Genomic DNA, 12,617 nt, shown 5'->3' with positions numbered 1-12,617 from the left:
TATTGTATCCGCCATCACAGTCTCAATGTGTAATGAATTCCACATTGTAACTGCCCTTACTGTAAAGATCCCTTTCCTTTGTTGCTGGTAAAATCTTTCCTCCAACCTTAAGGGATGAGCCTTAGTCCTTTGTACTGCCCTTGGGATCAATAGTTCTTTTGAAAGCTCCTTGTACTATCCTGAATATTTTTGCATATTGTTATCATATCCCCTCTTAGACGCCTCTTTTCTAATGTAAATAAACCTAATTTAGCTAGCCTGTCCTCATAAGTTAGATTGTCCATCCCCTTTATTAATTTGGTGGCTCTTCTCTGCACTCTTTCTAGTTCGATAATGTCTTTTCTAAGGAGTGGTACCAAAAATTGTATTCCATATTTATTTATTTAGTTATAAAATGTTTTACCAGGAAGTAATACATTGAGAGTTACCTCTCGTTTTCAATTATGTCCTGGGCATAGAGTTAAGATGACAAATAATACATGGTTACAAATACAGTTACATAAATGAACAGGGTATTCATTATATACAAGACATTGCATGCACAGTTAAAGAAAATATATATTTTAGGCTTATGTAACAGTTACAGACCAGATTAAAATGTGACACAGCCTTAGTTTTGAAAGAACAAACTGGTGGTGGATGTGAGAGTCTCTGGTAGGTTTTTCCAGTTTTGGGGTGCACGGTAAGAGAAGGAAGAACGGACGGATACTTTGTTGAGCCTTGGGACCATGAATAGTCTTTTGGAGTCTGATCTCAGCTGATAAGTGCTGCATGTGGTAGGGGTGAGCAGCTTATTCAGATAGATGGGTAGCTTACCCAGAAAGTATTTGAAGGCAAGACAGGAAAGGTGAACTTTGAGCCTAGACTGAAGGGATGACCAATCTAGTTCTTTGAGCATTTCGCAGTGGTGTGTGTTGTAGTTGCATTGGAGAACAAAACGGCATATTGAATTGTAGAGGGTGTCAAGTTTGCTAAGGTGGGTTTGGGGTGCCGAGCCATATACTATGTCTCCATAGTCGCTAATTGACATTAACATCTGTTGGGCGATACACTTTCTGACCAGCAGACCTAGGGAGGATTTGTTCCTGTAAAGCACACCTAGTTTGGCATAGCTTTGGATGTCAGGGTATCAATGTGCTTCCCGAATGGTAAGTGTGAGTCAAACCATATGCCCAGGTATTTAAAACTAGTAACAGGAGTTAGGGTGGTGTTAGCGTTGGTGCTGATCTGGAGCTCCGTCACTGGAAGCTTTAAAATTTTTGTCTTCGTCCCAAATACCATTGTTACAGTCTTGTCAGTGTTTAAAAAACAGTTTGTTTTGGGAAATCCAGTTTTCGAGTCTCGAAAATATTCAACGTGAGTTATTACTAATGCTTTGTAAAGGGGCATAATTATGTTTACTTCCCTTCCATCCATTGCCTGTTTAATACAAGGTAAGATCTTGTTTGCCTTTGCAGTTACTGCATCACTTTGGGCACTATTGCTAAGCCTGCTGTCTACAAGCACTCCTAAATCCTTCTCCATCAAGGATTCCCCTAATTTATCCCCATTTAATTTGTAAGTTGCCTGTTCATTCTTGCTTCCCAAAGGCATAAACGTTACATTTATCTATATTAAACCTCATCTGACATTTACCTGCCCAAGTCCTTCTGGAGAGAAATTACATCCTGCTCTGATTCTACTACATTACACAATTTTGTGTTATCAGCAAAGATGGAGACTTTGATCTCTATGCCAACCTCAAGGTCATTAATAAACAAGTTAAAAAGCAGGGGTCCCAGTACCGATCCCTGAGGTACTCCACTCAGAATCATATCTATATGCTGTTACCACCCGAGACATTATGTGAAAATATGTAAATTAATATATCTGGCAAATCTCAGGTCCCTGTTTATTATAGAAAACTATGCACATAACCCACACAAATCTGTTGTAGCAAACTGTATCCAAAAATGGAAATAATCTCTCCAGAGCGTGCAGCAGTTCATTCAGAGCCCCAAAGCATTACTAATAATAATTGTTTAATTTATATAAAAATTCAGTGCTTCAGATTACAGAAAAGATAATTACAAGAACATACAATTACAGTAAATGCAGAACAGTGTCTTAAAATAACAGGATACAACATAAAACAGAAATCCCTATGCAGTACGTTACCATACAGTATGCCATAGTTGTTCCCCTGATGGGTCACTGGTGTAGAAATACTGTATAAGAATTCACTTGTTTGGTCCAAAACACACCTCTGTTGAATTATGATTACATAACTCCAGGACAAGCCCTATATATCATTCTTCACCCATTGAAACTACAAAAGCCCGTCCCTGTCATAAATCATCTACTAGGTTGAGAAAGGTAGAGAAAAAAAGCTCCTAAAAAAATGTTTAAATATTTCCGTCAATATATAAACATACTCATAACTACCTTTCTCTAATACACTCGAGTCATATCAATAGATTCAGGTGATTATGACAAAACGTAACGAGACTAATAATGACCATCTTGCTCCTGAATTTGGGTGAGAAAGATCAGCCCCTGGTTACCATCTAGACTTCACATGTCTGGCCTCACCGAAAGAGTCTCCTTGAGCCTATTACAGATTTCTGAATGTTATACTTTAGAATCCAGGTTATCACTGTATAGTCTTATTTGTAGTAAATTCACTCGTGTGGAATATCTTCTTAGCCACGCCTCCTGAACCTTGCAAAATGCTCTAGAGAATGCTTTGCAGGTAACCTTAAAATGATCCTGTTTATAAAGATGTCAAGAGAGCCATATTTTAAACTCATCTCTGGCAAAACAACTTCCCTGATCTCATCAGCCCCATACAACACGTCTTGTACTTTTAATGGGCCATAAGGGATAACCCACCAATTAAGTCATCTGAAGCTCTGGGCAGAGCCAGGATGTGTCTTGAACTTTCATAAACCCAATATGTTCTATTTTAGAACAACCGCTAACCACATTAACCCCTGAAGCACCAGACTGATTAAATTATCTCATGATATTATCATGACACAGTGTCAGTATCTTTACTCACTGAGCCACTCCTCCCAGACCAATAGTGTTAGCTAGCTACTTTGTCTAAATTGTTTGTGGAGTTGTTTTAAAAAAAAAACTATGGCTAAATACATGTTTTAATGAAGGGTGCACAAACTCTTATAGTACATGCTCTCCGGCATCTCATCTATGCAGCAACATTTGATGCCGGGTTGTCATGGTGATGTGTAGTCAGGAGAAGCAGGAGAGAAGGTGTGAGGCATTTACAGAGTCCCCACACTCTTCTCCAGGGACACACTCTCTCCAGGAACACACTCTCCACCAGCACATACATACTGTACTTCTATGTGGCTTCTGAAAATAAACTGTTTGTGGCATGATGTGGAACCACAGCACTGTCTTAGCATTAAAGATGGGCAAACCAGTCCAAATCCGTTCCTCAGAACCCTACCGATTGTTTTCACCATAGCCCGCCAAAATCTGTCTGTGGACTGGGTACTAACAAAGCCAAGCAGATTCATGAGAGTGCATGTGAGAGTGCGTGTGAGAGTGCGTGTGAGAGTGCGTGTGAGTGTGAGAGTGAGTGTGGGTGTGAGAGTGGGTGTGAGTGGGTGTGAGTCTGAGTGTGAGCGTGAGTGTGAGAGTGAGTGTGAGAGTGGGTGTGAGAGTGGGTGTGAGAGTGGGTGTGAGAGTGGGTGTGAGAGTGGGTGTGAGAGTGGGTGTGAGAGTGGGTGTGAGAGTGGGTGTGTGAGAGTGGGTGTGTGAGTGGGTGTGAGAGTGGGTGTGAGAGTGGGTGTGAGAGTGGGTGTGAGAGTGGGTGTGAGAGTGGGTGTGAGAGTGGGTGTGAGATAGAGTGTGAGAGAGAGTGTGAGAGAGTGTGAGGGAGAGAGACTACATTTAAAAGTATTTTTCTCTCTCTCCCCTGGATTTTTAACAATCTGGCAACATCATTCAGATTGTTCTCTGTCTGTGTATCACTTACCATTACATATATTAACACTACTTATCAGTGTGATGGTACTGTGGGATATAGAGCGCCACTACTTTTTAGATTTCTTGACCCAGAGTACAACTAGTTTTTTATTTGCAAATTTAAAGTTCCGCTTTGTTTTGTTTTTTTTTTAAGGAAAGGGAATTTATTTTACAGAAATTCTCTCTCAATTTTCTGGCAAAATATATAAACCTTTCTGAAATAAGATGTAATGAGCTTTGCCCTAATGTTTAACAGGTCTGCATGCTTGTTTTAATCAGATAAATTACCACAACTTTTTTTTTAAAGACCATTTAACCACTTTCTCTAGTACACTTTGTAATCTTCGCTTCTGTGGATGTCGAGCTTGTTACTGTGAATTTAAGAGATTAGACGTTTTTAGTGGCAGTTTTTACTGCTGCCTGGTAAAGATATTTTAGAATGTACCCGATGTTCAGGAACATTTGTGTCATAATACAGGTCATATGTCATCATTCTCTGCTTTTCAGGGGACAAAGACATCATTTATCCTTTCCAGTGTCCCTATGGCATTCTCTGAACATCACAAGGGTCGGGCATCTTGGACTCCAATGATCCTTATGACAGTCCGGGGTTTTTTACTATTTTAGGGAGAGATTGCATTCATCACTCCACTTCAGTCTGTCATCAAGCAGGTGGCACCAACTACGTAATCGCCACGAAGACATCCTAAAGTCACGATCCCAGAAGCGCTACGGCCCTTTGGTGCTGCCAGACTTCCATTGTTACCCAATTCTGTATTTTGATTTTGTAACACTTTATCAGCATGAATCACACCACAACATGGCCCTTCTTCAGCCCTCTTATCTTTCGATGTCACAGCACACACAATGTTCCAATGTTTTCTTCATTAAAAAAAACCCCACTATATAACCTCCAAATACTTAAGATATTCAATAAAAGACTGTAATTATTACAAAAGTATATATACTGTACATATCGCCAGGTATCTTTTGGTGAAGCGAAGAGAAATAACAATGTACTTCGTAACTGCGTCACTTACTCAGAGGAGGTCACACATATTTTTGGGGGGTCTGCAAGGTTTAATTCCAAAATTAAATAAAATAAAAGATTTGGGGGCTTTTACCAACCTCTCAGAGGAATTGATGTCCTCTTGACATTAGTGAGTGCAAGTGGTTAATATGTTTTGTCTTGCGTACATTTAATATGAAAAACAATAATGTTTCACATAATGAATAATTAATTTAAGCATTATTTGGGATTGTTTATGATGTTGCACAGTGGGCTTTTCTGTTGACATGAGGACATTGAACATACCTGTGAAGTTGTGTAAGAAAACCTAGCTGTATATTCTACTTACTGGCCGGTAATAATACACAACACATTACAGATCTCTCTCTATCTTGATTTTTCAGGATGTACCAACCATGAACCGAAGTTTAAGTGTCCCTAACCTGGTAAGAATTGTTTACCAAATTATCCAATGTTTAGCTTTTACTGTTTGGGATAGATGGATATCTAAACCATTCCTGTATATGGCCTTTCATGTATTCATAATGGCCCAAGCATGATGGCATTTCACACCTTTTTCATATTCTGTGCAAAGGCTGGGGAGATTGGGGAGATTGGGGAGACTGGGGAGACTGGGGAGACTGGGGAGACTGGGGAGGGCGTGTGGAGGGAGGTTTGTTTCTCCATGTCTCCCTATATACTGCAAAATCCAGTGTTTTCGATGGAGCCCCTTTATTTCTTGAGATAAATATTGTGGCAGCTAATGGCATAAAAGCCCCAGTGCTACATCCAGTATGTCAAATGATATAGTTATTAAACACGAATCTGTCTTTCTTCTCACAAGTTAGGGTCATTTAGTCAAATCCTTTGGCCAAGTTATTTTTAAGTCTGTAACTACGCCAAGTTTTGCCCAATTTTTACAGGTCCCAACACTATCTGCAAACATTCCCTTTACCTGTCTGATGGAAGAAGAAGTCTTGATAGACTGGCCATTAGCAGCTGCATCACAAGACCTGCCACTTAAGTGATCCGGGGCGACCTTAAAGCCAGGGAGGAGTGGTTAGAAAATTCCAAATTGTTTACCAATTGAAATTCACAAACACACACAACCCCACCACATCATATATATTTGACGTGGCACAGGTGGGTTTTGAGCTTGCAGAGGTTGTGTTTGTTTGCAAATATTGCTGAGGCATTAATGCATCGAATTGCGGTAACTGGTGCAATAACGTTTGCTACATCTGTATATAATGCATATTTCTGCATATATCATATTTTTGTGTATGTAAATCTTCTTTGAAAATGTTTCACCCCCAAGTTGAATAAGTTAAGTAGTTTGGGGGTAAGAATGAGCAAGATCATTGCCTCTGTGTGTCTCTGTGTGTCTCTGTGTGTCTCTGTGTGTCTCTGTGTGTCTCTGTGTGTCTCTCTCTGTGTGTCTCTCTCTGTGTCTCTCTCTCTCCATTTCTCCTATTGCAATGGTGTTCTTTCATTTAGTTCCCTAATTAAATAATTCCAATAAGAATTTTCATTTTCATAGACTATAAACAATGATGAACGGAGGAGCAGTGTGCCTGTCGATGTGAGTATTGTTCATGGCATATTCGGTCAACAAAGAAGGTCTGGTACTTTATATTTGACTTCCTTTCAGTGGTCCTTTCCCTCTCGACAAATTGATTAAAATATCCCAGCGGCTCAAGTATAAGCGTTATAATTAATAGCAACAATAATTGTTCTGTGGCACTGCATCGCCAAAGTACCCCTCAAACTTCTTTCAATCATGAAGGGGTCAGACTATAAGCTTTCAACAAAATGTTTTAAATCAACATTTTAAAGCACTTCAAAATTAATTAACAAATATGATGCAGGAAAAATATATTGTGCTCCATACCTTGTTTTTAAGCATGTCCCAGGATATTGTGAAATTTACCAACAGGAAATATCTGAAAGTTTTTATTTTGAGTTTCGAATCTCTTTAGTAAAGAGGTTAATGCCGTCTTACACATGCCGGATGTAAATTAACCTGACTTTCACAATATTTGTATGAAATAAATATTCATTCACATCATGGTCTTGTCTGTGCACTAGTATACATCTCTCAATCACCCAGTTACCTTGTTTAGTAAAAGCAAAAGACACTTTTTTACGACGCGTTCCGCCATGAAATACATATTTAATTCTGTTTACGCAACTTAACTTTCAAAATAGCAAATGCATACCTGTGAATTTACTGCTGTATGGCCATAACAGACGCATGTTCCTATTGGGTGGAAATCATCGACAATTATTCTACTGTTGCTTTTTCTTGCAAGTTTATTTACGGTTTATTTTAAGTTTAACCAACACTACAGGCAAAATAACTCCAATCAAAATGAAATGAGTCTGCACACTACTCAGTTTCAAAAATACATAATTTATCAATTTGTAATATCCAAAATAACCAAGATACAATAGCACACAAAATCAAATAATTAACAATCAAAATGTACAAAGAATTAAAAAAAAAATATCTGAAAAAGGGCGAACAGCCGTAAACTGCTCAAAACTTCGGGGGAACAACCATTTGTCAAAAGAAGATCTGAGATCTCAAACACAGGGAACAACACTGTGTCAAGAGGAGATCTAAGATCTCCAATTCAGGGAACAACCCTGTGTCAAGAGGAGATCTCAGATCTCTAACTAAAGAATAAGCCTGTGTCAAGAGGAGATCTCAGATCTCTAACTAAAGGAATAAGCCTGTGTCAAGAGGAGATCTCAGATCTCTAACTCAAGCAACAACCCTGTGTCAAGAGGAGATCAAAGATCTCTAACTCAGGGAACAACTCTGTGTCAAGAGGAGATCTCAGATCTCAGGGAACAACCCTTTGTCAAGCAGAGATCTCAGGGAACAACCCTGTGTCAAGCAGAGATCTCAGATCTCAGGAAACAACCCTGTGTCAAGCTGAGATCTCAGGGAATAACCCTGTGTCAAGCAGAGATCTCAGATCTCAGGGAACAACCCTGTGTCAAGCAGAGATCTCAGGGAACAACCCTGTGTCAAGCAGAGATCTCAGGGAACAACCCTGTGTCAAGAGGATGATCTCAGATCTCAGGGAATAACCCTGTATCAAATGGAGATCTCAGATCTCCTCTTGACAAAGGGTTGTTCTCCAAAACGTTGAGGCGTTTAAGTGTACTGGTATTGGCCCTTTTGACGCATTGTATGTATTCTTTGTAAATTTTGATGATGTAAATTATTTGATATTTGTACTTCGTTTATTTTTGATATTACAAATTGATAAAAGGATTTATTTTTGAAACTGATCAGTGTGAAGACTCTTTTCATTTTGAATGGAGGTTGTTCATATTGTCCATAGTGTTGTCCATATTAGTTTGGCATTTATGAAGGAATACCCTTTTTTGTGGCGATTGCACCTACCTGCTATTCTGAGTTGATTAGTAATTGTTCAGTGTTTGGAGGGCACTTCAAATCTTTCTGTGTTTTTGTATTTTAAGTTTAGCAGAAACAGCTGCTTTATAGTTAGTCAATTAATTTGGGGTATTCATCAAAACGTTTTTATTACCTCGTAAAGACCCTATTTCCCTAACCTCAACCCCCCTTCATTACACTATTAAATTGTAATGCTTTGCTGTACTCGATGGAAACTGTAAGTTGAAGGAAATCAGGAGGCTTGGTTGGACCTTTCGATATTCTCCAGGCTGTTGTGCTTACTTTCACCTTTATTATTATCTGCAGAAAATTCAGACAAATATACAACTGAGAAATGGCCTCGTTGAAAGTCACGCGTATACTGTTACTGGCACTGCACAGGTAACATTCATAATACATAACTTTTTTTCAGAGGGAAGAAACAAAGTATTTCATTTACACCATTGATTGGTGGTAATTAAACACAGATTCTTAATGACTAAGGTACATTAATGTAGAACGTATGCAAGAGGAGCCCTATCCTGAGCCTCTAAAGATACCTTATCAGAACTGACACAGTGTCTCATATTTAGTAAGTAACCTTCTTCCATAGTACACCTTCCAGTGCCAATCGAGTCAATGGGCTGTATGGTCTATCCTAGCATGGAAAAGTATCTCATGGCAGAAGCCTGCTTAGTAAATATGAGCCACCATGTCAGTTCTGACCAGGTTTATTACCTTGACCATGCACACATGTATCAAAATAGGTGCCTAGTCCAAACGGATTCAACCAAAAGAGATATATCTTTTTTTTTTAAACCCAGATGATCTATTTTCTTCTTCGTGATTTCTTTGTATATGTGACCAGTTTCTATGTTGACGTAACACAGGTTGTCAGTGTCCAGACGGAAACAAAAACTGGATATTTACAGGCCGAAATGGCTTAAAATGGTTGAAATACCTAACTTTTAAAAATACTATAAAATTAGGGTAATTCTCTTTATAAATTGTTGTGTAATAAAAACAGAAAGGGGAAGATGCCCACTATTATATATCCTTCTTATTTACCACTACTTTTTGATCACTAAATATATGCAGTGATATCCATAGATACATTATCTTTAGAACTTTGTAGCAAGGCTCTACTATACTATATATACTATACAAAGGTAAGAAAAACTAGTACAAAAGAGCATAAAGCTAGTAAAATGCTCCATATTGCACATGGGAATAAAGTGACTTGCCCAAGGCGTCAAAGAGCGGTGACTGGAATTCAGAACAGGTTCTCATACTTCAAAGCCAGTGCTGTTAGCAAGAGGCCATGCCTTCAGGTAATTCCTCATATTGTCACAGTGCCTTTCTTACACAACTTTGTATCCCTCAAATTTGACATGTTCCATCTGCCTCTTTATACCCTATGTACGTGTTTTGCCTCCTAACAGAGCCTTTTCATTTTTGGTCATTCTAGTGTTGCATGCACAGTACCACTACTTTAAATAAGTACAGTATGATTTTAAATTAGTTTTGCAACTCTTGCCAAAAAAAAAAGACTTAAGAAAAAGGAGTAAGAAGCCACTGTAGCAATATTAGTTTGGCCAAAAATAGTAATTCTAGATACATGTCAATGAACGTACTGGACGATTTGGAGAGAGAAAAAAAATACAAATAAACAAGACTGTTAAATCTTGTTTTTGTAGGTCTGTTTCCAGAATGGACTGGAAAATCTGATTAGATTGTGGAATCCATGGGGCCATGGAGAATGGACAGGACGCTGGAGTGATAGGTAAAGTTTCAAATATATATATATTTATATATCGAGGTGCAACCAGAGGAACATTTTTAGCATTTCTATAGACTGCTGTGTTACTTACATGACGTTGTCCCTCAGACATTGGAAAGAAAAAAAGAGACAGCACACAAATCTCATAGTATAAAAATGTTGGTATATTGTGACAAAATTGTGGTGGTAATTATTGCACGTACAGGAAATTAAATCTTTAAAACATGGCATGTTTAGGGTGCATGTTACCGCTTCAGCAATCAACTTGTTCCCGCTCCCTGGACGACCGCTGCAGTTGTCTCCTAATCAGGTAGGTATAGACATCTTCGTGTCCAGGTGTAGTCAGATCCGGGAGACCACTACCTGATGACAGCGAGTTCTGTAATGGCGGCAGCTCACTTCCTAGGGTGTTGGGAGCCGGAATGCTTAGTGGTAAAATTGGAACAGGCAAAGTTCTTTATTTGTATTTATAAAATGTTTTCCAGGAACTCATACATTGAGAGTTACCTCACGTTTTCAAGTATGTCCTGGGCATAGAGTTATAATGGCAAATACATGGTTACAAATATATGGTTACAATGAGTGAACAGGGTATACATTACATACAAGACATTGTATGCACAGTTAAAGATAATATATATTATATGCGTATATAACAGTTACAGAAAAGATTAAAATGTGAGACAATAGTTATTAGTTATTATAGTTATTTATTGTTACTTGTCTTGCTGATAGTTAAATGTGTATATAAATATATGTGTACTGGAGAACTCATTTATTCTGCAGTATCGCAACTGGACTAACACGGCTATTTTCTGCTTTATATATATATATATATATATATATATATATATATATATATATATATATATATATATATACATACACAATAATTAGCTTAAGGGTCCATGTAAAAATGGATTTGAGGCAAAATGCGACACTGTGTGCTCATTTGCATGTCATTTCCCAGAATCCCTTGCTGCTGTGGAAGCACTGTATGGTAGGTGATAATGGCGAAAAGCAGGGTGGCAGACCTGTATAAGACATGTGAATGTGCTCACAAGCGATATATATATATATATATATATATATATATATATATATATATATATATATATATATATATATATATATATATAGCCCTCTTTCCCACTAGCTTAGACGGGTCTACTGGTGCTAGCTTTACCTGCTGGCTCACAGAGATCTGAGCTTCCGCTACTGGGTGCCTGGAGCAACAAAATATAATGACTGGCAGCGCCTCCACTTGCCCAGGATACCCAATACGTGAGATTTTCCTGAACAAGAACAATAACATCTCGCATATATATAACGTAATCCTTTACTGTATAGAGTATATGCACACATATGAATAACCTTATATACCAGTGGCTCTGCCACACGTCACAGTGCAGTTGTTTCCTCCCCCTACCGTGTATATCCCACACCGTGTCCCTTGGACACTTAGCCCCTGAGTGTCCCCAAGGAACCCACCCCCAAGGAGGGATCAGCGCCTGTAAGGTACCAGTATGTTGGTGCACTGGTGATATACCTGCCGGGCGTTCCAACACCCGGTCGCTGATTCTTCAAAAAGGATCCGCAGATCCAGCGTAATCTCTCACGAGGAGTCCCCACCGCAGCAGATGACTCCACGTGCCGTGACGTCCAATAGCCTGAGCCCAGACTAATAATGCCAGGCTCCTCACTGCAGCACTGAGTCCCTGACTAGCTCTACACACTAATCAGGAAAAGTCCCTGTCTAAGGGCTGTTCCCTGCAACAACCACAAGCTAGTGATGTCTCGGGGCCTGCACTGGGGCCTAGGGGGAATTCTGGCCTATGCAGTGGGAACAAAAGAAACAGCGCACAACGCCAAATAGTGAAGCAAGTAATGCTATGTATTAGTAATTACAGGGAATTAATCTGCGTACATCAAAACAGTGGAATAGGTGCATTTAGTGTGTTTCACACAAGTTACCACTCAGCAACTGTTGTCAGAAGAGTCTGCAGCTTTCTTCTCTCAGCGGGGGCGCTACGTTGGTTCAGGAGCAGGATTAATGTCCAAAACCCCTCATCCAGCAGTACATCGCTCCCAAGGGGATTTCCCTTTACAGCAACCAGGCTCCGTTGCAGGTATTGGTGCTTGGTGGGACCGCTCGCGCTTCCAAGCCGTCTGGTGCAGCTCTAAGTCTCTCAAAGTCTCTCATATGCCCAAAATTACCACTGGGAGTAATACTAGCAGGGTGAAGCCAATGGAGGCAATGGCAATATTAAGGCACTAGATAAAATCATCCAACATGTTTCGTAGAATAAACTACTTCTTCAGGGAATAATTTAGCCATTACCCAGAGGTCTTAAGTACCTAACAAAGATGTCTCATTGGTCAAACAATTAAAAATGTACCAATCATCTAGACTATGGTTAAAGATATAGTAATTTGGGGCATATGAG

General features: G+C 39.2%; 1 protein-coding gene across 1 annotated transcript in view; it reads left to right on the top strand.

Annotated features, from left to right (window-relative positions):
• The window catches only part of LOC142492631 (calpain-13-like), a 93,186-nt gene that overhangs the window by 38,136 nt on the left and 42,433 nt on the right, over positions 1 to 12,617 (top strand). The window contains exons 7-10 of the mRNA XM_075595455.1: positions 5,386 to 5,427; positions 6,522 to 6,563; positions 8,718 to 8,792; positions 10,088 to 10,173. Of these exons, the coding sequence (XP_075451570.1) occupies positions 5,386 to 5,427; positions 6,522 to 6,563; positions 8,718 to 8,792; positions 10,088 to 10,173 (245 nt within the window). The remainder of the gene's footprint in view (positions 1 to 5,385; positions 5,428 to 6,521; positions 6,564 to 8,717; positions 8,793 to 10,087; positions 10,174 to 12,617) is intronic.

This window comes from Ascaphus truei, chromosome 4 (genome assembly GCF_040206685.1).
Source record: "Ascaphus truei isolate aAscTru1 chromosome 4, aAscTru1.hap1, whole genome shotgun sequence".
NCBI classification, from domain to species: domain Eukaryota; kingdom Metazoa; phylum Chordata; class Amphibia; order Anura; family Ascaphidae; genus Ascaphus; species Ascaphus truei.
The sequence above is the reverse complement of the archived record's forward strand: the minus strand, read 5'-3'. Positions and strand labels throughout refer to the sequence as shown.